Genomic DNA, 26,160 nt, shown 5'->3' with positions numbered 1-26,160 from the left:
TTAGGACAGTAGTGGGTGTTATACTTAAACTCCAGGGTGAACTCTTCCCTCCAGCATGGGTTGGGTCCCTGCTCTATGCTGCTCTCATATGTTGTCTCCTGAAACCTAACCTCCACGAAGGGCTGAACCTGAGCCTGGCACAACCATGGGACAAACTCAACCTACTGTACCTGTTATGAACCTACATAACCATATTGTTATATACAGTAAGTCATGTCAACGGCCTATACGGCAACAAAAAAAAGCTATCAGGAAAATAAGTTACTGTTCGTAGTCCAGTAGTATCTGACTGTCAATCATGCAATTTGAGTTCTGTTTCAATATACGGCGATCACGTCTCTGTCTGTGATATTTTAACACCAAATATGTGCTACCTCTACCATTTTACCTGTACGACAGCCTTTTCCGAGCTGCTTTTCATGGTGTGTCTGCTGCTGCTGGACAGACCACAGCAGGAGCCTCTTGCGTGGATCTCCCTTAAAGGTACACAAAACACAACTCATTAGATCTGCTTCCACACAGATGGAACTGCGTTGTCAAGGAAATAGAAAGCAGTGTCTATTTTTGATGGTGTTCTCTATGAGCGTGGCTGTCAAGTGGGGGAGGAAATTCAGTCAAAAGGTTTTTATCTTTGCTAGAATTGGATAAGAGGACCATTACGTCACGCATTGTACAGTACAGTAAGAATTCTATTAGGATAGCTGCAGGCATGAGAAGCTGAAGTATCTGCCAATGTGGGGTTGTTAAGGCAAGTTGCCAACTGTTTTGTAGATATAGCGAATATGTTCAGCTAATAGTACAAGTAGTATTGGGTTGGGTGTACTGTAAAGTGATGATAGTAGAAGTAGAGGTATTTGTTATAGTTTGTTTGTTATAGTAATAGCATAGGTTTTACATTAGAAGCTGTAGTAGTAGTAGTTGTAAAAGGAGTAGGATGGGTAGAACTTGGATCAATACTTGAGGAAAGCCTCCTGGCGAACAGGCAGACCCTGGGCATTGTTGATGGCAACATGGATCCTCAGGTCCCCGTCTGAGAGGGAGCAGGTAGGAATGATCTTCCTCTTCACACGCTGAGGCTGGAGAGGTCGCTTTAGTCTGAACACGTCCCAGTCGAACTCCCTGATGGGGTGGAGAGTGTTAGCCTGGAATTCAAATGGATATGCTCCATTTCAATGGTGAAACAAAGCATATCAGTTTGGATTCTGGGCTAGGACGCTAGAAGTGTCAGAGCAAAACATAGAGACGTGTCATCGTGTAGCCTAGCGGTTAGAGCGTTGTGCCAGTAACCGAAAGGTAGCTCGTTCGAATCCCAGAACTGACAATGTGTCATATCTGTCGATGTGCCTTTGAGTAAGGTACTTAACCCGTATTGCTCCAGGGTTGCTGTTGAATGGCAGACAATGGCTGTGACGACCCCACTCTCCGAGGGTGTCTCAGGGAGAATGGGATATGCAAAAAAACACTTTGAAATAGGACAAATATAAGCACCCACTAAATTAGTATCATTATGTCTGCAATTTCGCAGAGGCCCCAAGAGCTAAAAATACTTTGAGATTTCTTTATGACATGTGGTTTATGGGCTGTACAGCAACACCATTTGTATGTGGAGAAGGGTTAAGGAGAAAATGAGTCTTGATACTCACATCACCGTATCTGCCTCGTGGTACTCGGTGACTATATCAGAGAACTTGTACTTCCTCTTGATGTTCAACAGTTTTTCTCTTGCCAAATTCAGCGCCTAAAAAACCCAATTACAGCTTGCATGACAATCGAAAATGACATGTCTGTATTGCTACTCGTTAGCACATGTTCATATATCAAACAGATCATATGAGTAAGCTGTGAATACAGACATACGCGATAACATGCAATCTGACTCCAGATGACAGAATCTAGGGAAGGAAGAGTACCTTTTGGATGTAGTGGATAGAGCGTGCTCTCTGTATTGTGATAGGGTCTTCATCCATAAGGGACAGACTTGGGAATGCACCATAATCCTGGGAAACAGCAAAGCAACAGATGTCCCCTTTCGTTAAAAGAAATTCACCCACAAAGTTATTGCAGGAAGAGAGTAAAGTATGTACAGTTGAAGTCGGAAGTTTACATACTTAGATTGGAGTCATTAAAACTTGTTTTCAACCACTCCACAAATGTCTTGTTAACAAACTATAGTTTTAGCAAGTCGGTTAGGACATCTACTTTGTGCATGACAGAAGTAATTTTTCCAACAATTGTTTACAGACAGATTATTTCACTTATAATTCACTGTATCACAATTCCAGTGGGTAAGAAGTTACATACACTAAGTTGACTGTGCCTTTAAACAGCTTGGAAAATTCCAGAAAATTATGTCATGGCATTAGAGGCTTCTGATATGCCAATTGACATAATTGGAGTCAATTGGAGGTGTACCTGTGGATGTATTTCAAGGCTTACCTTCAAACTCTGTGCATCTTTGCTTGACATCATGGGAAAATAAAAATAAATCAGCCAAGACCACAGAAAAAACATTGTAGACCTCCACAAGTCTGCTTCATCCTTGGGAGCAATTTCCAAATGCCTGAAGGTACCACGTTTATCTGTACTAACAATAGTATGCAAGTATAAACACCATGGGACCACGCAGCCGCCAAACCGCTCACAAAATAGATGGCATCATGAGGAGGAAAATTATATGGATATATTGAAGTAACATCTCAAGACATCCGTCAGGAAGTTAAAGCTTGGTGGGCCTTCCAAATGGACAATGACCCCAAGCATACTTCCAAAGTTGTGGCAAAATGGCCTAAGGACAAAAAAGTCAAGGTTTGGAGTGGCCATCACAAAGCCTCGACTTCAATACTATAGAAATTTCGTGGGAAGAACTGAAAAAGCATGTGCAAGCAAGGAGGCCTACAAACCTGACTCAGTTACACCAGCCCTGTCAGGAGGAATGGGCCAAAATTCAACCAACTTATTGTGGGAGGCTTATGGAAGGCTACCCGAAACATTTGACCCAAGTTAAACAATTTAAGGGCAATGCTACCAAATACTAATTTAGTGTAAGTAAACTCCTGACCCACTGGGAATGTGATGAAAGAAATAAAAACTGAAATAAATCATTCTCTCTACTATTATTCTGACATTTCACATTCTTAAAATAAAGTTGTGATCCTAACTGACCTAAAACAGGGAATTTTTACTAGGATTAAATGGCAGGAATTATAAAAAACTGAGTTTAAATGTATTTGGCTAAGGTGTATGTAAACTTCCGACTTCAACTGTACCTGTATGAAACTATTTATGAAACAAAACGTTGCAGAATATAGGAATGAGGAAGTAGTCTACTCTGGTCCCACAGATTTGTTTATGCTGTGTATAGCCAAACATTGGCATGACAATGACCATGCTGTAGGAATTGGCAAGACAGCACAAGCTAATCTGGAACCAGGCTATATGAGAAAGGCATTACAGCGAACATTGCTTCAGTAATGTCTCTATCGTGGAGAGGGATGGGTTTGGAGGGGCTGACGTCCACAGCATGAGAGCTCCGCAGTCTGGACTTCTCCAGCTGCTCCTCAGTGGTGAAGTCAAACTCCTCCTCCAGGGCATGCAGGCGGAAGTGACCCGTGGCTCTGTCTCGCTGCTCACAGGCCTCCTATTGGTCAAACAATATGAGACGCTACTTCAAACGTCCACTTCAAACCAAGTGCTCCGGGCAAGCTTTCATGTTTCAGCACTCTAGCCGTTTCCTGGATTTGAATCCATGGCAACCACTGAGTGTTTTGTATCAACAACACATCATTGGGTTTATTTTGATAGAATACAAGTGGAGGTTCTGAGTCTACAGTGTTAACACTCACCCTAAGGAGTTCTGTGAGTTCTGTGTTAGAAGGGTGGTTGGGGTCAAACTGAAGGTCCCTGATCCATTCAAGCCTACTTGCATTGGGACCGCTGGCTATGGGTCTACAGGCAATGTAACATGGTTAGGGTTTCTAGTGCAAGACAGCCTAAAGAAAAGCCTTCAACTCAGAAGGTAACAGACAAACAGAGGTGTGTGAAGACGGTCAACCTTGTGGAAGTCAGTCAGGTGTTGTTCAGACTCACCTGGTGAAGCTGGGTCTGTGTAGTGGGGCAGTGGGCGCCATGGGAACGCCACTCTCATCCACAGCCCAGGAGACGTCATACAGCAGCCTCCCAGAGGTCATGAGGCACACCTCGGCATCCTCCTCCTCTAGTTTGAATGGGACATCTAAAAAGACCATTGTTTTGTCACTAAAGATCTGGGTTGACGTTATCCTTATACAACAACAAGAAACCACATAGTGAGCTAAATTACCATATCTTTTTAAATAGACTTTCACAGGATAGCTCATCACTAAATATCAACGGTAAAATTGGGGTGTAGATATTGGGGGTGACGAACTGTAGATTTAAAAAAAAAATTTATACGCAATTCCTGCAATTCACTTATTATCTATGAGGGGTATTTTGAGGGGTATATGGTGGGGTATTTTGAAAATAAGTGTAAGGATAAGTGGAAAGCCAGCTAATTTCCTGCAATTCTACACATTTTACCATGGGGCAGAGAGAATTTTTCTGTTTTATAGCTCATTACATGCTATTTTTCACATTTTGCAATGAGAATGCTAATTTCCTGCTACTCTACACAGTTTGCCATGAGGCTGAGACAAATTTTAAAAAATTATATTCTGTTAAATCATACTCAAATAATGTTGTTGACTAAATTATACTTCTATTTGTGGCCAAAGCATAAATTGTAGAGAAAAACCCCCACCTCAAACTTGTATCTCAAACAGACCGTTTAATAAATGCTTGCTTTTTCCTCATAGAGGAATGTCAATCAGAGGTCTACTCGTGTGAATATTTTTAATGACCGGTATACGCCCACATCATTCTGTTGTTGGGGTACACCCACACCATTCCAACACTTAAAAACTGCTTTTCACAAACTTAATTACAATTATTAATTATTTTTTCTTAATTAATTATTTTTTTTCAAGGAAAACTATTTCAGTCATACTGTAATTAATTATAGGTCATATTTCATAGAAATCTCAAAACACTGAACAGTTACTTTAAAAGTTGACTTTGGGCAAAAACGAAAAAATAACGGCTATAAACTGTATAACTGATCAATGCACCATCATACCAGGTCATTCAATGCTTGAAAACAAACAAAAATTGATGAATAAGATATTTGGCTACAGAAGTGACATTTCTTACTGATCTATACAGCTTCCATCCAAAAACAAATCCTGTGAAATGGGGTCAACAAATACTGGAGGAGTTACTAGCTAACGAACTAGCTACGTCAGTCGCAGCGTGCATGACCAGAATGACACATTGATGAACCACCAAAGGCAAGACCCATTTCTGTTCAAAAATTGAGAAAGACAAGTTGGACAGTTTTTCGTGATCAGAGTCAACAGTTAAAGCAAATTTCCTGCAATTGTACACATTTTGTTCATATGCTATTTGTGGGGCCCCCAACCCCTCCCTGCCTCCAAAAAATGTGTGTATATACAGTACCAGACAAAAGTAGCCACCCTTTGCCTTGATGACAGCTGTGCACACTGTTACCATTTTCTCAACCAGCTTCATGAGGAATGCTTTTCCAACAGTCTTGAAGGAGTTCCCACATATGCTGAGCACCCGTTGGCTGCTTTTCCTTCACTCTGCGGTCCAACTCATCCCAAACCATCTCAATTGGTTGAGGTCGAATGATTGTGGAGGCCAGGTCATCTGATGCAGCACTCCATCACTCTCTTTCTTGGTCAAATTGCTCTTACACAGCCTGGAGGTGTTTTGGGGCATTGTCCTGTTGAAAAACAAATTATAGTCCCACTAAGCGCAAACCAGATGGGATGGAGTATCGCTGCAGAATGCTGTGGTAGCCATGCTGGTTAAGTGTGCCTTGAATTCTAAATAAATCACTAACAGTGTCACCAGCAAAGCATTCCCACACCATCACACCTCCTCCTCCATGCTTCACGGTGGGAACCACACATGCAGAGATCATGCGTTCACATACTCTGCGTCTCACAGACACGGCGGTTGGAACCAAAAATCACACATTTGGACACATCAGACCAAAGGACAGATCTCCACCGGTCTAATGTCCAAGCTAGTCTCTTCTTCCACAAATTCACTTTTAACAAGGCACACCTGTTAATTTAAATGCATTCCAGGTGACTTCCTCATGAAGCTGGTTGAGAGAATGACAAGAGCTCCCGAGTGGCGCAGCGGTCTAAGGCACTGCATCTCAGTGCTTGAGGCGTCACTACAGACCCTGGTTAAATTCCAGGCTGTATCACCACCAGTCGTGATTGGGAGTCCCATAGGCACACACTATTGGCCCAGCGATGGCCGAGGTAGGCCGTCATTGTAAATAAGAATTTGTTCTAAACTGTCTTGCCTAGTTAAGTAAAGGTTGAATAAAAGAGGTTGCAAAACTGTCATCAAGGCAAAGGGTGGCTACTTTGAAGAATCTCAAATATTAAATATATTTTGATTTGCTTAACACTTTTTTTGTTACTACATGATTCCATATGTGTTATTTCCCTGTAGCAATTTCACCAATGCTAAATATCACATCTTCCAAACAATCACAAAGCCTAGCTACAACGTTACTCACTGCTCCCAACACCAGCGTAGTAGGCCTTGGTGGCTCTGTCACTGCTGAACTCTGACCTCTCCATTGTAGCGTTGCTAGAGAGCATGTTCCTGTCTGGTATGGGCACATACATTTTGGCCACAACAGTGCTCTTTTGTTTCACTGTCTCACAAATCTGGAATTGTGAATTTACAAAACAAATAATTAAGTTTATAAACTACTTATAAGGTGTAGCTTAACATAAAGTGCTACTGGAACAATGTAAGAATTTAACATCTCTCAAAAGCCAAAAACGAATGACCAATATTATTGACAGCAAGAGAAACATACCTCAAGCATAATGTTCTCTGGGCTGTGTACTATCTGCATGTTGAACATCTGTTGAATTTGAACTCCGAAGTCACTGTTGTCGAACATGGATGGCTCGGAGGTAGACACATGCTTTCCATTATAGAATATGGTCACTGATACTTTGTGGTTGGCCAGTTCATATCTTCTAACCTTCTCATCACTATAAAATATGAACAAATTGAATATATTGATAACATCAAAATACATGATCGTATATCAGTCAGTGCCAAAGTAAGTGCCATGTTCACTCTCAACTGGAGAGTCTTAAAAACATACATTTCCAATGAATGAATAAACAACAACTAGCTCAAATCTTTCTGCTTCTGAAGAGAATCTTACGGTGGACAGCTACTGGTTGGAGTGACCACCCCACACATAGTAAGAACAGGAACTAGATCGAACTGATCTGCCTCCTGCTTGACAGAATCAGTAGACATCTCCTCTTCTTGTCCTGGAACTGGAGGGATGTATATATCCTCTTTGTTATGCTCCTTCAGCTCCCTACACAGGTAGTGCTGCTTGATCGCTACGTCTCCATCCGTGTAGAGATGTGTCTGCAATAGGATGTTTACACCAACAACAATGCAACAAAGGTTACTACAAACAGCACGGCTATAGTTTATTAATAACAGTTGTGTTAAGAGATTGTCATTGGGAGAAGACACTTGCTTTCATGTGCTCATCTGTCCCAGTTCTGTTTGTCGTGCTGTCAGTGATCCTTGCCTTCACTCTGTGAATGAGATTAGTTGCAATGAAAAAGATACATTGCAATGCTTTCTAAACACTTCCTGGTTACAACCATAGAGTTGGATAGAGGCCAGACTTGGCCCAAAGATTTTTTTGTATCATGGGAAGTGCCACTGACGGCCATTCACCATTTTGAAGTAGTCAAATGGATGTAACTTGCTCTGGGTTAAGCAAGGTTCACAGAATTCCATCCAGGTCAGCAGGGAGGGTCAGCCAATGGATTATACTCCTGAGCAAACATTCCATAACTGAAAGTGGCAGTAAATCACCAAACTTGGCTTTATACCTGTTCAGACTATACACACTACAACACACTAGTTGTAGTATGCACCTTTCAGTTTATTAACGAACTGTCAATACACTCAAAGAAGTAAAAGAAGAAACTGAAAACTTTAAAATGAGTGTAGCCTTAAATGGCTCTGCCCATGCTTTCACAGAAGCAGCCATTGTAAAGACAGGAGATGCGTTCTCTAGTATCTCAATGGTAACAACTGCTCTATCCTAAATGTTGAACACATGAATAGCCTACTTTAAGATGATACACCACTGTATGCTTTGCAATGACTTTAAAAGTCAATGTGAAGATGAAGAAATATAAATCAAATCTAAATCAAAATGTATTGGTTACATCCGCCGAATACAACAGATGTATTCAGTGAAATGCTTACTTATACAAGCCCATTCCCAACAATGCAGAAAAATATTTGCTAAATTTAAAAAAAAAGGACATCGTAACACAATCAAATAACAATAACGAGGCTATCGAGCGATGTGTGTTGTTCATGTGATATGACCCATGACGTACATGAACGTTTATGACCAGAATTTGCATGTACAGCATATTTAGGTCTATTCTATGTCAAAATAATACTAATGATGCTTACTTATGCAGCCGTAATGTCACAGTGGTGTTCACATAGCCGTTCTTGGCCCTGAGGGTTTTGATTCGCTTCCAAGCAGCGACAATGTTCCTCACCAGAGAGATGTCTGCCTGCCTCTCATTCTTCAGTGCTACATGGGTCTTTCTGCAGTGAGCAGATTCATTAAAGCAATACCTTTACAAACATAAATAATCGTATTTCTTAGAACAGAAATCCCTCTCACCGTATTTCATGTCTCAGATCCCGTAACTTTGAGCAAGGAGCAGTTTCATCAGTGGTGGTCAAAGCTGTTTCCGACTTCTTCAGTCCGCTTAGCTACCAGGGTGAGGTACAACATTTTTTTGCAGATTAACAATATACTACTGTATGACTGCATTACTTTTCCCCAAATGATTTCAATTGTAAGTCTTATGATAGTGTTGTACCTTGTCCTGCAGAGAGGTAGCTGCACCCTTCATCTCTCGGGTTTCATAATGCCCATAGAGCTCATACAGTCTCTGAGCCAACACATGCTCTGTGCTAAACAGGGGATGATGGGTGAAATTCAGCCTGGCTAGGTTCAGGTCAAGCTGCCACAGCCCTGCACTGCCCTCTGCATCAGAGACAACAGATCCTGCACTTCGCAGTTTATCAGGCTGTAAGAGGACATGGTATTACTGACTGGCTGTAGGGTGCTTCGAGCATGGTATTAATGACAGGTGGGATTAGGTCAAGTGTATTTAAAAATGGGTTTTGCATCAATGAAAAGAGGGACTTTATATGTAACAAGCCATTCCACTCATAAGACATTACACATTTTACAACACACATAGTAGACTCAAGGACAGACTCACCCTCATGTGCACCGTGGCCAGACAAGGAGACTGGCATGAGAATGGGAAATCTACTTTACAATGCCAATACTTCTGGATTGGGTCCGGAATAGCAATCATGCAACCATTCTCTCCAAACCAGGACTGTCCCTGAACGACAACAAGTGCACAGCATCTCCGCTCACTTTTGCTTACACATAATAAAGGTCAACGTGGTACTTTGCTGATAAAATGTCGACAAAACCAGATCAAATGTAATGTGCCTTTATATCAGCAATTTAACATTTTAGTTATTTAGCTAAGCAGTATACTGTACATAGCATAAAATGTTTCATTAGAGCCGATTCCATATATTTCCTGAATGGTAAAAGGCACCATTTGATGACATCTGAATGTAAACATGAATACTCCTCTTTCCTGTGCTCATTTTAGATATTGCGTAACACGTTGTTTCATAACCAGAATTCTAAAGAGAGCCATGAAAAGGCTGCTCATATGATGCGATTAAATTATTACAAATATGTATTATGTAACCCCTATATCAGTCAACCTTTACTCCCTAAACACACTGAAATACAAAATATTGTGATTATGTACCGGAATGTACTTATTATCGATATAACATGAATCAATACCTTTTCTTCCTCAATCAGCCGGTTGCCCATTTTGTTTATCATCTTCCTCGGCACTTGGGGCCTCTCACAGACATAAAAACCTTCATCCTCCAAAAAACGGGGCTTCAAATACCTTGGTATAATCCTCATTTGGTTTACTGTCATCAGATTTAATCAAATGATTCTCACTTTAAAATTCTATTTCCTTCACATGCAGTTATAATAACAGCAAAAGCAACAATAAGGTACTAAACATAAACAGTAGGGGTATCTTGTACATCTCAAAATGTTAACATAAAGAGTATAGGTCTACATCACCTGGTAAATCACTGGGTACAAATAAAAGGTCTGGATTTACATCGAGTGTCTCAATATCACCAGGAACAAGAGGATTGTGACACTCATCCACATTCTCAATATCGATGACAGTATCTATCCCACTCTATCGTGGAAACAAAATAAACATGTTTCAATAGAGGCTGCATATTAATAATGTGGCAGCCATTTCATAACCCAGTTACATAGGTGAATGACAAAATGTTTTAAAGGCCCAATGCAGCCGTATTTATCTCAATATCAAATCATTTCTGGGGAACAATTTAAGTACCTTACTAACCAGGTTTCCATCCAACCTTTTTTATGCGAGTAAAGTACATGTCGGCTAAAATAATGTCATGACAGGCCTGATGGAAACCGAAAATGTGCGGGTAAACTTTCCAAATGTCAACAACAACAAAAATACACTACACAAGGTAGGATCTGTTTGGCAGTAAAATGTATTATGCGAGAAATGTCGGTGGAGACGCTTTTATGAGCAAATATTGATATAATAACCATCATATCAAAGTAAACTTGGGAGTTTATGTGATGACATGTTGTGTGGTCCTCCCTGAATTATGATGAACTTCACAGGGTGGTGAAAGTGAAAGGCGATGAGCTTGATGCTCCTTTCCAATGAATAGCGAGGGTCCATTTTTTTGTTGTTGTGAGAAAACCATCAGTCAAGTTGAAAATACGATTTTTTTATTAGGTACATGGGAATTTAACCGCAAAATATATTTTTTATGAGCACTACGTCATCACGCACAGACTTTTATCCCCAACAAGTCAATTTGATGGAAAATGCGCATATTAATTTGATACGGATTTTAGAATATTTGATTGAAAATCTGTCGCCAATTGTATGGAAACCTAGCTACTGTGATTGTTTTCGATTAAAATGGTCAAAAAGAAACATAAATAGCTTCTTAGCAAAGAGCAATTTCTCAAGCAAGAATTTTGCTAGGACTGAGTGGCCTCAGTGGGGAGGGGAAAATGTGCTGTTAGTGGCAGAGATGTTTGAAACTCTCTTTCTTGTTGGTCTATTAACTATTTTCAAGCCAACTTGACACAACTGTGGGAAGCATTGGAGTCAACATGGACCAGCATCCCTTTACTCAGTGTATATAAAACTCAGGAAATCACGTTTTTGACTGCTCTGGGCCTTTAATACATTTATGATCACAGCTATCTTCGTACATTTTCCACCAAATGTATATTCTTCACTATTGCTGGGCTACCTGTTGTGAAAGTGTGCCAGTGGTAGGTCCATTCTTCTCCAATTCATCAAATCTATGGCAGAAGAATCGATAGGCTTCTTCCTCTGAGCATGACTTAAAAGAAAACAGTACAAAGACAGGCCAGACTATAAGAGAAACACACTCTCTCATTTAAGTAAGTATGTATCAAATCAATAGTACAACATAATGATGAAAGCCAGACCCAATACCCTGGTCAGACCTCTAGCCTACTGTATAATGCACAAATGACAAGACCTGTATTTTCCCTACCGGCTTGTCAGCAGTCTTCTGAGGTTCTTTTATTCTCACTTCTCTTGCGGCATTGATTTTACTTTGAAGGATTTTTAACTAGATGAGGGAACATAAGGATGACAAGATGAACCTGTTCACATATCGTGGTTATAGCTTTAGTGGAAATAAAGACTATCTCACCTTGTATTCCTGGAGCATGAGTCTACCTCTTTCTTGACTTCTGCTGAGCCTAATATGCGGGGGATGTTGTATCACTGTCAAATGTGGTCACCAAGCAGAGTCAGTAAACACAACACAACAATCAAATGCACAATTCTCTACTGAATAAAAGAAAATGTATGCAGTACGCCAATACCCCTTTCTTGGATGTACACTCCATCTTGAAGCTGAACCTTTTCCTTATTCTCCTCTGTCATCCTGACAAACAAATGGATATGTCATACAGAACTGTTTCACTATTGCCACGAGTTATAGCCACGTGTCTCATCCTCAAGCCTCACCTTGAAGTTGCGCAAAAATGAGATAAACATTTCTTAAATTCATTTGAATATCTGGTTAGGATACAGCTGGAGCAGATAGCCTAATCATATTGTTTTTACAGTCTAGTGAGACCTGGCAGACAAGTCACCATGCCATGGTCGCCATGGTATCAAATAAACATTAGATCAAATAAACGAACTACTAGAACAAACAAACAAACTCTCAGGAAAGACAAATAATACCATCATGGTGAAAGTGTAGGGAAAATAACACCCAATTGATAAGTACTAGCTAGTTAGTTAGACTCTCAGCACAGATGAAAGGGGTTAGCTAGTTCTAATATTTTCTCTCAGCATAGCTAGCTAGCTACTAGTAACGTTAGCTAGTTTGCTAGCTAGCTAGGTTCCTCCCAAATGCATACTTATAGCTAGCCAGCTAAAGTTAGCTAGATAGAACTTGATAGGCTTTGCTTTAGACAGCTCCCTCGCTGTAGCTAGATAGCAGCTGATTGACCATAAATGTAGCTACTATGTATTATGTTTATGTAACATAGCTACTGTACCCAACGAAAGTCTGAGATTTCTTCGCCATAATTTCACTGCTCCACTGTCATGTTAGCTAGCTGTGCCCACACATCAGAGCGCGCTAAATCAACGTTCAATCAACGTTCTCGTCTTTGTACAAACTGGCAGATTCAGCACTGGTCAGCTCCTGGTGCTGAAACTCAGCTACGACAGACAGATTTGGCTGCTTGCTGAAATATTTTTACAAATTTAGCAAGCCGGACACTTCAAGAATGTATAAAATGTATCTAGACCATTTAAAAGTGTTTTGCTTAATTAGCAGCTTCAAATATTAAACTGTGTGACTCTGAAGAAAGTTTAAAATACTTGGTGATGGAACGTTGATGTACAGTTAGGTTAATAAATTCGTTTTATCAAATATATCACCATGAGGTTTGAGTTGCACCATTGAGTAAATGCATTGTACAGACCTGATTGTAAAGGTTCTCTCTAGGGAATGAAAGGTGCGTGGGCGGGCTTCTGTCAATTCAAAAGGGAAAAAGTATTTCCTGCAGGATTTTTTTCATTTTCGTACTTTCCTCTTCAATGTTATTTTTGATTGGTCGCTGAAATGGCTTCTAACCAATCAGCCGGCGTCTGCTTTGGAGGAAGGAATAAATGCAAGATGGCTCCTCATATAAAATCAGCCTCCTGTGTTCCGTTTAGAGGACAACAAAATTACTCTTTAAATCGTATTAGATTAAAGTACTTATCTGGGAGTAGTGCTGAAGGTTGATACAAGGTTTAAGGTGATATACGTGTAATACATGGCAAGTAACTGACGAAGAAGTTATTGAAGAGACAAGAGGGACCTACTTTGAAGCCATGATTTGTTGAACTAATTTCGACTGGTTTCAGGTGGTGAGCTGTGTGACTAAAGAGAGACGCACCAGGGCCTCCTTTGCTAGGCTCGCTAGCTATCGCATTGGATTAGCGTCAAGTAAAGAGGATAACTTTTAAAATAAATGATAGCATCTGTTAAATGCGGATCACAGAAGAGCACATTTACGCATTCAATTAATCGTCATGGCCGTGTCAAGGTAAGATTCCCTAGCTAGCCAACTAACGTTAGCTATTCTTATCAAAGATGATTAACAAATAGTTAGGTACTTGTTATTTAGCATGAACAGGCAATGTCATTATCATTCACGGTGGTGTTAACTAGCTACCGTTAGCTCTAACTAAATTAACGTTAGCTAGCTATTTCAATTAGCCAGCCAGTTTTACTGAGGTAGGTCGCTAGCTAGCATCTACACAACAGCTATTGCCAATTAGCTAGGTAAAAAAAATACATAATGTTAGCTAACGTTAGTTACTAGCAGACCTGTATAGTATACAATTGATCTTGCTAATATGTTTAACGAGACATGTTACTTTTAGCTAACCGTTAATTGATGTGCAATCTGCTTGCAAATGTGCCAGTCTGTCATCCTTGCAAATCAGATTATAGATTGTGTTCATCCAGAGATTTATTTTGATGAGATTAGTCTCCCAAACGTATGGTTATTGTACGGTGGTGGGTTTCCCGTGTCATATCTTGTAAATTTAGTTTGCTAAAAAATATCATGGGCAATCGTGTCTGAGTTTGTCTAGTCAGGCTCGCAAGAAGATGCCTATTTGAAGCCTTCAACTAAAACATAGGCTATAAATCAGCTGAAGGCTTTATTTATTTATATCTATTGACAGTTACCCTCCAGCCAATTTATGAATCTATAATTCTAATGAAATGCACATTGTATAATCAAGCTGCTGAACATCCTCATTTTGATATGAAATTATGTAGTTAGTAGTACAATAACAATGAATAACAAATCCGAAATGCTCCACCCTGATCATTTGTATTGAATGGCCAAAGGGATAAATTATTTTTCTGCCCCTGCCTAAATTATTCCTAATCCACAAAAGATATACCCATTGCTTAACCACAACTGTATTCATCTGTAGCCTAGAGATGGTTGGATTTGTTTTACTTTGAGTGGGATTGGTATTTTGCCACACTGAACAGCGTCGCCGTTTTTAATGGCACTCTGTTTTATTTTTAGCAGAGATGTGTTCAACGCTCCTATCAAACGGTAGTAATATGCACAGTATACTCTAGGTTCGAATGATTGTCATAACTCATTTAATGGTTTGGATATGAAGTGCCCTCCCTAGTGTTATATACACTGCAAAACTGAAGTGTGTGTATATACACCTTATTTCACAAAGCTGAAGTTCAAGTTCCGACTTAAACTGCAGTGTTGTCGACAGGATTCTTACAACCCTCCATGGAGTTGATATCCTTTCGTTACATTTGGAAATGCCCCAAAAATGAATGCAACTTCTCAGAAGTCTCTTAAAATATATGCAATGTAGACCAATGCATGCATATGCTTATTTTCTGATCTACTTGTTTCCTCTGTTTTCTCTCTCTCTTTCTCGTCCTCCAGGCTTGATCGTCTGTTCATCCTGCTTGACACTGGAACTACACCGGTGACGAGGAAGGCTGCTGCCGTACAGCTGGGAGATGTGGTCAAGCTCCACCCGCATGAGCTCAACAACCTTTTGTCGAAGGTGGGTGCTGGGCTTGTCCTCATGAGTGCCTACAGTCAGGTTTCTATCTACATCAGGGTTGTATTCATTAGGCACCAGAAGGAAGGAAAGACTAAAACGGGGAGAGACTACTTGTTCTTAAATGTTATTTTTTTCCATTTTGCTACAATGGGGGCTAATGAAAACGATCCAGGGATTCCACGTTGTCAGCTCCCCACACATCTGCCTGCAGTGCTGCCAAAAGGACATCCATACTTTAACCACCATACAGATTTGCAAACCCCCCCCCCCCCCTTCACCTTGTCTGGAAAAATCTAACTGGCGGCCCGTAAAGGTCAGAATGTTGCATAGCCCATTGTCTTTTGTTGCCTCAGGGGAATGTTGAAGTGATTATTAAACAAGTGGACTGTCTGACCTGGAATAGCCATCTGATTTACATTTTAGTCATTTAGCAGACGCCCTTATCCAGAGTTCATACTTTTCTCATATTGGTTCTCATTGCAAATGGAACCCACAGCCATTGCGTTGTAAGCACCATGCTCTACCAACTGAGCCACATGGGACCTGACACCTATTTGAATGAGGTGTTCATCCTCTGAGTCTGTTTTCTCACTTGCCCATAACCTACAGGTGTTGACATACCTGAGAAGTCCAAACTGGGACACGCGTATCGCTGCGGGTCAGGCAGTGGAGGCCATTGTGAAGAATATCCCAGAGTGGAACCCGTCACCCAAGCTCAAAGAAGGTGAACCAACCTCGAACCTGCCACGTTAGTCACAGCCAAGTGCCTGTATTTTGTTAATCGTTACAGCAGCGAACAAATAATGCCTTAACGTTCCATTACACAAAGGATTATCATTTAAATTACCTTTGAAACGGCCAGGAATGGGTGTAATGATGTTTGCCCGAGGTGTTGTAATACAACTGATGTTAGCGCTGCATCTCTACTGCTCTTAAGTAACCATTGACAGGAGGTGACGAGGTACTTAAGTGTGTAGGTGTGGGCAGGCACATTTTTTAAAAGTGGTTCAGGCTCATATCACATATTGAAGTGAAACACTTGACATTTCATCAGCAATCAAGCACTCAAGGTCCACACTTTCTAATTTTGTACTGTAAAAAATCCCTGACCAAGGCAGTGGGACTGATATGTAAGCTTAAATAAACAAGTGATACTCGCAAGTGAAGTGTGCAGGTTTCTCCTTTTCTTGTCCCGTCCCCCCCCCCCCCTCGCTTCTAGCTCTGACTCTACTGATATTGAGGAAGCATGTGCTGCCTTTGGTTGTTTGGTTCATAGCTATCTTATGAATGCACGAACTGTAAGTCTCTCTGCGTAAGAGCATCTGATGAATGACTAAAATGGAATGCTTGTCTCTCTTCCAGAGTCGTGTGCAGACTTCTCCCCAGAAGACTCCTCTGACCGGTTGAGTTTCTACCGCTTTGACATTTCCCGCCTGCTCAAACATGGTGCTTCTCTGCTGGGTTCCGCCGGTGCGGAGTTTGAGGTCCAGGATGACAAGTCTGGTATGCATTTTTTTCTCATCAGTATTATCATGTCATATTTCATACATGTGGGCTGCCACTCAGAAGAAAAAATTAAAACATTACAAAAGGTACATAACTACAAAGTATTGAGTATTTGATCATATTTTAAAGTTTAAGTAATACATTCAGTATAAACAGGAAAAGAAAATATAACACAAGTAGGCCTCCACCCCAACCTCCCAGCCCATTCCCCCAACCCCACAAGGCCAACATGTCTCTATCCACTCCCTGAAACCATGTTTCCCATCTGCTTTTTAACTCTTAACTCCTACTATGAACACCTGTGCTCAGTGAGGCTCCTAATAGTTTGGTTTGCGTCTGTTATTATCCCATTGGAAGGAATGTTATGGGAGAATCCGATATGTGACCACATGGCTAGGCTATGTCTGGTTCTGCTTCTGAGCAAGTAGCTGCTTGGATTGAGTCCGCCGCTGTATTGACATTCGTCTTTTAGCTTGTGCCGGACTCCACACAGCAAACAATTATTTGACACTGTAGGGTGTCAGGATTTAGTTTCAATGTTGCATAATCTGCATTCTGAATCTCTCCCAAATGGCACCATAATCTCATAGGGCATTATTTTTGGACCAGGGCCCATATTCTTTTCCTTTAGACTATTGAATCTGTATCCTCTAAGTTTGCTTTTACATGACGATGTGGTGATCCAAGTGACAAGTTCGAATACAATTTGAATTCAAACGGCTCCAGTCTGTCCTTTTGTCTTAACTTAATAATACATGTTTTTATTTTGTTCCCCCAGCTATGGACCGCCTAGTATTCACTACTCTATGTCATATTTTCAAGGTCCTGTGACAGTTCATGTTTTTGTGCTTTGCTACACTAGTCCAGAGTGACTTGCGTGCCTCTTTGATATATTTTGGCTGCAACCTGTGAAAGTACAGTTTACCTGACCTGCTGTTATATAATATACTCTAATCTCTAGTTCACTTGCCTTCCTGTCAGTCTACCTCCCTACTTACGTCCCCTAAGTACAGGAACATGCAGAATGAAGCTTTCATTTATACCTTAAGGGCTGGTTTCAGGGACACGCATTGGTCCTGGTCTAATACACACAACATCCAAGACTAGGGGCTTAATCTGTGTCTGGGAAGCCTGCCATAAATGTCCCTGTGTTCTCTACATAAAATGTGAGTTGGTCTTTTCTACAAGCACCATACCCTAGCTCTGTGCTCGCCCCTGCCAGGTGAGGTGGACCATAAAGAGCGTCTGGCCCGCCAGAGGAAGCTGCTGCAGAGAAAGCTGGGACTGGACATGGGTGCCGCCATTGGCATGGACACGATGGAGCTGTTCAACGACGAGGACCTGGACACCCAGTACACCTGCACGCCGAGTGGCCCTAAGGCCCAGGGACGGGGAGAGAGGGGCTCTGAACCCTGCTCCAGCAATCACGTGGTGAGTCGGTAACACTACCGTGATTTCCAACTCTCCTCCTTTACGCTGCTGCTGTATGTTGAGCTCCAAATTATGGACCGCATCCTATGAAGCTTGATACCAGGGTCGTGTTCATTAGGCTATGTATTTTGTAACGGGAAATGAAAATCAGCATTTCTTATTGGATGTATCCATGTAATCCCTCCCTGATGCAAAGCATTTTCTCACTACTGAACTCATCCCAGGTAGCATCAAATGCAGGCTATTATCCTTTCCCATTAATTTAGAAAGCTAAGTATAGGTTAATTCAGGTCACAACGGTGGCAGACTGAGTACATTTACATGCACAGTAATAATTCAATATTAAACTGATTATGGCAGTATGCAGATTAGGCAATAGTCATGTGAACACCTTACTCTGCTCATCATAATCTAAGTAAACATATGCCGACTAAAACAACTGGTTTTCTGAGTAATTTAGGGAATTTTTAGTTACAGGTAAATGCCTTTATTGGCATTTAAGCTGTGTATTTGATCTGCCCGTGGGGTAGCACCAGCAGTGTGAGCATCCCTCTTTAGCACGAGTGAAGTGAGTTAGTGACAACTGAATGAATGTATGTGTCTTTAGAAGTAGTTCTCACAACTTTATAGGGCCGAACTCCGAATCCAATATGCTTCCCAAAAATAACATGGTCGCTTATTTTGATTAGCGATTGTCTGCCATCAGGTAGCCTGATTTCAGATGTGTCCATGTAAACCGGATTATTAAGGAAATCGTTCTTCTCTCAAATCATGTAAATGTTTTAATCAAACTATTATATTATGACTATCCACAATAATCACATTGTGTGCATGTAACCGTACTCGGTGTGTGACGCCGGGCTTAGAAGCTTGGCGGCGCTTTCAGCACCGAACAGCATTGCCAGGTGTATTTTTTGACCAATCATTACCTGACTATGCGTAACCAAACTTGGAAAGAGGCATGCTGTAGCTTGTCTGACTGGGAAGTCCGGTAGAAGGCATTGAAGTAGGTCCTGACAACATGCTTTGGCTCGTACTGTTTGAAAATGTTACAAGCTGTCAAATCCTTGCTTCCTCCATCCTTGTTTTCTCAATGCCTCTCTAAGCTCACTGGAGGATAGGATCCAAGGACCCTCCCTCAGACCACCTCCTCCAATGAGCTTAGAGGCATTGAGGAAACAAGGACCCCCTTGGGGCCAATGAGTGACAGTTATGCACATTTATGTTGGGTGTGTATATATATTCTCCTCTCTCGAAATCAAGTTGATAGCTCACAATGAATGGGATGTCAGAAAATGGACAGTTATACTGATAGTAGTCTCGTTAGACTGTACTGATAGTTACATAATGGTCGATACGTAGTCAGTCGTAATATCTGAGCTTCATTATGGGACAAAGGCTAAGAAGCCAAAACCAGAATTGTAACTTTGATACCAGGTCCAGTATCACAATTCTTGATACTTCACGATACTAAAGAGAGCACATTAACCAAAGTCACAGAATGGCGCTTGATCCAGACATAAACTCAGCTACTGCTCTATTCAATCGTTGGGCGTCTTGAGTTCAATAACAATACGTTTGACATTTTTGTTTTTTACATCAACATTATTCAGAGACAGCCATGTATGCATTAATGAATCAATCAAATTGACTTTGGTAAAAACAATCTCAGTATATAACAATGATTCTCTCTTGATGAACTGGGTAAATCAATATGTAGCCTAGGCCTATTCACATAAATGCGTGTTCAATAGGAGTGTGCATGCATTGCGTCTGAGCTTGTTTTGGCTGATTTCATGAGGATACAGATGACAAACCATCTGTTTCCCTTCCATTTGGAACTTATTTTATTGTATGGATCTAACATTTGCATAGAAGTAGCTTATTTGATAAAAGTGCGCACTGTCTCTTCAACCAGTAATGTAAGAGGGGCATGTCCCAGAGTCAGTTCGCTGAGGCAATAGATAATCTTAGGGAGAAATGTGAGCGACGCCTTAAGGGAATAAATAATGTTTTGGTGGTCATCAGCATAGTTTGCATTTTATCACACAAATGACCAGGATAGTAAATTGATGCTAGCTTCAGCTGTAAGTTTAACAAGAAAAGTTAGTCTACAAAGCTGGAAGCTACTGATATCATCTTGCATTGTAAAGTGTTCTGGACATGTTTTGCAATGTAATTAAGTTTCAAAATGTCTACATGGCGTGTCGCATTATTCAAGCGTTAGCTCCCCACATTAACATGCTGCAACTCAGTGCAGGCCCTGCTTTTCGCACTAAGGGGTACATCCGCTGCACTGATAGACCGAGTTGATCCATGAGACACATTTGACAGAAGTACCGAAAGTAATATTCTGCTACCAAACTGTTTTTTTTAAACTTTATTTTATGTTCTAGTTTCGGTGTATCGTGCAACATTGCTATATAAAATATATTCTTTCTGACAACCATCAGTAGAGTTGAAAATGCGGTGGAAACCCATTTCACCATTTTATGTGCACTACGTCATCACTCGCATCCTTTTATCCGCAAGAAGTACATTGGATGAACTCATGTCTGGTGGGAAATGCACAGATTTTATTATTTGCATGAAAATCTGTCACCAATTTGATGGAAACCTAGCAAGTGCCTAACTACACAAACCAGGCTCAAGTGGCCAAGAGACGTCATGTGATCACCTACTGCTATCTAGTTGACGAACTGGGAATCGGACTACCTATCCATTGATGTAAATGTCGACTTCAGCTTTCTCATATGTACACTACCGTTCAAAAGTTTAGGGTCACTTAGAAATGTCCTTATTTTTAAAAGAAAGGCCTTTAAAATAACATCAAAATGATCAGAAATAGTGTAGACATCATTAATGTTGTAAATGGCTATTGTAGCTGGAAACGGCAGATTGTATGCCTATGTAGATATTCCATTAAAAACAGAGGTCCATTATCAGTAACTATCACTCCTGTGTTCCAATGGCACGTTGTGTTAGCTAATCCAAGTTTATAATTTTAAAATGCTAATTGATCATTAGAAAACCCTTTTGCAATTATGTTAGCACAGCTGAAAACTGTTGTTCTGATTTAAAGAAGCAATAAAACTGGTCTTCTTTAGACTAGTTGAGTATCTGGAGCATCAGCATTTGTGAGTTAGATTACAGGCTCAAAATGGCCAGAAACAAAGATCTTCTGACTCGTCAGTCTATTCTTGTTCTTAAATGAAGGCTATTCCATGTGAGAAATTGCCAAGGAACTGAAGATCTGGTACAACGCTGTGTACTACTCCTTTCACAGAACAGAGCAAACTGGCTCAAACCAGAATAGAAAGAGGAGTGGGAGGCCCCGGTGCACAACTGAACAAGAGGACATGTATATTAGTGTCTAGTTTGAGAAACAGACTTCAAGTCTTCAACTGGCATCTTCATTAAATGGTACCTGCAAAACACCAGTCTCAACAGTGAGGGGACTCAAGATGTTGGATCATGAACTCAACAGCATCCCATCTGGCCTGCACCTTTCAGCGTGTGAGGCGTCAAGTCATTATGTGCTCACTTCACTTAAGCATGTGATCTGCACATTTTGTTCATAAATATTTGTCACTGTTAGAAGAACACATTATGCTCCCTGTCTGAGGAACAGTCTCTCTTTGGTCTGGAATTAATGACTCCAATCTTATTTTCAATAAGGTAAATATTGTTTTGTTTAATCAATAAAAACTCATGTTCAGTTGAAATTGATATTTTTTCAGCCCATGCAGGCGGCAGAGATAATAGACTCAGAGTTTCGACCAGGCATGAGCAACCGACAGAAGAACAAGGCTAAGAGGATGGCCAAGCTAGTGGCAAAGCAACGATCCAGAGACATGGATCCCAACGAGAGAAGGTATGACCTATTTCTTCCAAAGCTTTGTGTTCATTAGGCACCCAAATGGTTCTGAAACTAATTGGAAGGAGAAGGCTTGTCCAGTAAGAAATGCACCATTTACGTTTGCCCTAATGAACACGACCCAGGTGTTTTGGGCTTTGGTTTCCATCTGCAGGTCTTTTTAAAAAATTGGATTACTGAGTTGGGAAATCAAATCACAGATCAATGTTTTTCTTCCTGCAGTAATGACAGTTTTGAGGGGGAGCCTGAGGAGAAGCACAGGAAAACTAGTAACGTAGTCATCGAGCAACCGGCAACGGAGCATAAAGTCTTAATCGATAACGTTCCAGACAACTCCAGTCTCTTGGAAGAGGTAGGAGATTGGTCAGCAAGGATAAAGCTTCGTTAAAGAATACGGCTGAAGTAAACTATTTTACACAGAACTTGAGAATTAATTTACTAGGTGTTTGAAAAAACAGACTGGATAGTTATGAAATTAGTGTCTTTGTCCAAACATTGAAGAGAAGTTCTGATTCAACTTGTGTTTTTGTTTTTATTCAGACCCAGGAGTGGCCCCTGGAGAGCTTCTGTGATGAGCTCTGTAATGACCTCTTCAACCCCTCATGGGAGGTAATGACCTTCGTAGTCTTAGCAGACCTGTTCAAGTCAATTGCAATCCTACAGCTCTTTATGAACACTGAACAAAAATATAAACGCAACATCAAATCATATTGTATTTGTCATATCCCCCGACTACAAAGTGTCGACCTTACCGTGAAATGCTTATTTATGAGCCCTTAACCAACAATGCAGTTCAAGAAATGGAGTTAAGAAAATATTTACTAAATAAACTAGTTTGGATACCTACTCATTCCAAGGTTTTTATTTAGTTTGACTATTTTCTACATTGTAGCTTAATAGTGAAGACATCAAAACTATGAAATAACATATATGGAATCATGTAGTAACCAAAAACGTTTTAAACATATCAAAATATATTTGAAATTCATCAAAGTAGCCTCCCTTTGCCTATATGACAGCTTTGCACAGTCTTGGCATTCTCTCAACCAGCTTCATGAGTTAGTCACCTGGAATGCATTTCAATTAACATGTGTGCCTTGTTAATTTGTGGAATTTCTTTCCTCAATGTGTTTGAGCCAATCAGTTGTGCTGTGACATGGTACGGGTGGTATACAGAAGATGGCCCTATTTGGTGAAGGATCAAATCCATACTATGGCAAAAACAGCCCAAATAAGCGAAGGGAAACGACAGTCCATCACTACTTTGACTGACCTTTGTCTTAATCCTGAAAATGTCAAGAACTTTTGAGATTTTCGTCAAGTGCAGTCACAAAAACCAAGCCCTATGATGAAACTGGATCTCTTGAGGACCGCCATAGGAAAGGAAGACCCAGAGTTACCTCTGCTGCAGGGTACAAGTTCATATGGAGTTACCAGCCCGAATAAAGTAACCGACATCTCAACCTCAACTGTTCAGAGGAGACTGCGTCAATCAGGCTTTCATAGTTGAATTGCTGCGAAAAAACCACTACTAAAGGACGCCAATAAGAAGAGACTTCCTTGTGCCAAGAAACACAAGCAAAGGACATTAAACCGGTGGAAAAATGTCCTTTGGTCAGTCCAGATTTGATTTATTATTTTTTGTCTTTGAGACACAGAGTAGATGAACGGGTGAGCTCTGCATGTGTGGTTACCACCGTGAAGCATGGAGGTGGTGGGGGTGCTTTGCTGGTGACATTGTCACTGATTTTATTTAGAAGTCAAGGCACACTTAACCAGCATGGCTACCACAGCATTCTGCAGCGATACGCCATCCCATCTGGTTTGCTCTTAGTCCCTCTATCATTTAGGGTTTTCAACAGGACAATGACCCCAAACACCTCCAGGCTGTGTAAGGGTTATTGGACCAAGAATGAGGGGAATGGAGGGCTGCATCAGATGACCTGACCTGAACCCAATTGAGATGGTTTGGGATGAGTTAGACTGCAGAGTGGAAGAAAAGCAGCAAACAAGTACTCCCCATATGTGGGAACTCCCTCAAGAGTGTTGGAAAAGCATTCCAGGTGAAGCTGGTTGAGAGAATGCCAAGGGTGGGCAAAGCTGATACTACTTTGAACAATCTAAAATCAATTTTGATTAAACACTTAACCATTTTTTTTATTACTACATGATGGTCCTGGATGGCAGGAAGCTTGGCCCCAGTGATATACTGTACGCACTACCCTCTGTAGCGCCTTACGGTCGGATGCCGAGCAGTTCCATATCAGGCGGTGATGCAACCGGTCAGGATGCTCTTGATGGTGCAGCTGTAGAACCTTTTGAGCATCTGGGGACCCATGGCAAATCTTTTCAGTCTCCCGAGGAGAAAGTTTTGTCCTTTTCATGACTGTCTTGGTGTCTTTGGACCATGATATTTTGGTGATGTGGACACCAAGGAACTTGAAACTCTCGACCCGCTCTACTACAGCCCCGTCAATGTGAATGGTGGGCTTGTTCAGCCCTCCTGTTCCTGTAGTCCACAATCACATCCTTTGTCTTGCTCATGTTGAGGAAGAGGTTGTCCTGGCACAACACTGCCAGGTCTCTGACCTCCTCCCTATAGGCATTCTCATTGTTGTCGGTGATCAGGTCTACCACCGTTGTGTTGTCAGCAAACTTAATGATGTAGTTGGAGTCATGCTTGGCCACGCAGTCGTGGGTGAACAGGGAGTACAGGACGGGACTAAGCACGCACCCCTGAGGGGCCCCTGTGTTGCAGATCATCGTGACTGTTGTTGCCTACACTTACCACCTGTGAGCGGCCCGTCAGGAAGTCCTGGATCCAGTTGCAGAGGGAGGTGTTTTAGTCCCAGGGTCCTTAGCTTAGTGATGAGCTTTGAGGGCACTATGGTGTTGAACACTGAGCTGTAGTCAATGAACAGCATTTTCACAAGTGTTTCTTTTGTCCAGGTGGGAAAGGGCAGTGTGGCATGCTATTGAGATTACGTCATCTGTGGAGCTGTTGGGGCAGTATGGGAATTGGAGTGGGTGTATGGTTTCTGGGATAATGGTGTTGATGTGAGCCATGACCAGCCTTTCGAAGCACTTCATGTGCTACAGGCCGGTAGTCATTTAGGCAAGTTACCGTCACTTTTTTGGGCACAGGGCCTATGGTGGTCTGCTTGAGACATGTTGGTATTACAGACTCGGTGAGGGAGATGTTGAAAATATCAGTGAAGACACTTGCTAGTTGGTCATTGCATGCTCGGAATACACGGTCCTCGTAATCCATCTGGCTCCGCAGCCTTGTGAATGTTGACCAGTTTAAAGGTCTTGCTCACGTCGGCTACGGAGAGTGTGATCACAGTCGTCCGGAACAGCTGGTGCGCTCATGCATGCTTCAGTGTTGCTTGCGTCAAAGTGAGCATGAAAGGCATTTCGCTCGTGTCACTGGGCAGCTCATGTCTTGGTTTCCCGTTTGTAGTCCATAATAGTTTGCAAGCCCTGCCACATCCGATGAGTGTCAAAGCTGGTGTAGTAGGAGTCAGTCTTAGTCCTGTATTGATGCTTTGCCTGTTTGGTTGTTTGTCTGTGGGCATAGCGGGATTTCTTATAAGTGTCCGGATTAGTGTCCTAATCCTTTGAAACGGCAGCTCTATCTTTTAGCTCGGTGTTGATGTTGCCTGTAATCCATGGCTTCTGGTTGGGATATGTACGTACGGTCACTGTGGCGACAACGTCATCGATGCACTTATTGATGAAGCCGGTGACTGAGGTGGTATACTCCTCAATGCCATTGGGTGAATCCCGGAACATATTCCAGTCTGTGCTAGGAAAACTGTCCTGTAGCATCTGTCATTTGACAATTTCCTGCTTTAATTAAGCAGGAATCAGGAGGATAGAATTATGATCAGATTTGCTAGATGGAGGGAGTGGTTT

General features: G+C 41.3%; 3 protein-coding genes across 3 annotated transcripts in view; 1 reads left to right on the top strand and 2 right to left on the bottom strand.

The window, feature by feature from the left end:
• Window positions 1-376: 376 nt before the first annotated feature.
• Window positions 377-3,529, bottom strand: LOC129836148 (coiled-coil and C2 domain-containing protein 2A-like). The gene is made up of 5 exons (XM_055901987.1): window positions 3,452-3,529; window positions 1,911-1,997; window positions 1,644-1,738; window positions 958-1,119; window positions 377-476 (listed from the first exon to the last, which is right to left on the bottom strand). Exons 1-5 carry the CDS (start codon window positions 3,458-3,460, stop codon window positions 377-379), a joined length of 453 nt encoding a protein of 150 aa, XP_055757962.1. The 5' UTR covers window positions 3,461-3,529.
• On the bottom strand, window positions 3,465-13,264 carry LOC129835917 (protein CC2D2B-like). Its single transcript, XM_055901621.1, has 19 exons — window positions 12,875-13,264; window positions 12,188-12,249; window positions 12,013-12,086; window positions 11,851-11,928; window positions 11,581-11,673; window positions 10,340-10,463; window positions 10,043-10,179; window positions 9,429-9,557; window positions 9,021-9,230; window positions 8,819-8,910; window positions 8,599-8,739; window positions 7,637-7,697; window positions 7,307-7,521; window positions 6,947-7,127; window positions 6,638-6,791; window positions 4,087-4,231; window positions 3,843-3,945; window positions 3,518-3,637; window positions 3,465-3,476 (listed from the first exon to the last, which is right to left on the bottom strand). The coding sequence occupies exons 1-19, from the start codon at window positions 12,901-12,903 to the stop codon at window positions 3,465-3,467; spliced, it is 2,160 nt and encodes a 719-aa protein (XP_055757596.1). The 5' UTR covers window positions 12,904-13,264.
• Window positions 13,265-13,474: 210 nt separating this feature from the next.
• The window catches only part of LOC129836141 (TATA-binding protein-associated factor 172-like), a 64,954-nt gene continuing 52,268 nt past the window's right edge, over window positions 13,475-26,160 (top strand). The window contains exons 1-8 of the mRNA XM_055901974.1: window positions 13,475-13,915; window positions 15,305-15,428; window positions 16,038-16,152; window positions 16,791-16,931; window positions 18,157-18,365; window positions 22,106-22,239; window positions 22,465-22,594; window positions 22,783-22,851. Coding sequence (XP_055757949.1) covers window positions 13,902-13,915; window positions 15,305-15,428; window positions 16,038-16,152; window positions 16,791-16,931; window positions 18,157-18,365; window positions 22,106-22,239; window positions 22,465-22,594; window positions 22,783-22,851 — 936 coding nt within the window. The 5' untranslated portion in view covers window positions 13,475-13,901. The remainder of the gene's footprint in view (window positions 13,916-15,304; window positions 15,429-16,037; window positions 16,153-16,790; window positions 16,932-18,156; window positions 18,366-22,105; window positions 22,240-22,464; window positions 22,595-22,782; window positions 22,852-26,160) is intronic.

The sequence above is a fragment of the Salvelinus fontinalis genome, chromosome 37 (assembly GCF_029448725.1).
Source record: "Salvelinus fontinalis isolate EN_2023a chromosome 37, ASM2944872v1, whole genome shotgun sequence".
Classification (NCBI taxonomy): Eukaryota; Metazoa; Chordata; class Actinopteri; order Salmoniformes; family Salmonidae; genus Salvelinus; species Salvelinus fontinalis.
The sequence above is the reverse complement of the archived record's forward strand: the minus strand, read 5'-3'. Positions and strand labels throughout refer to the sequence as shown.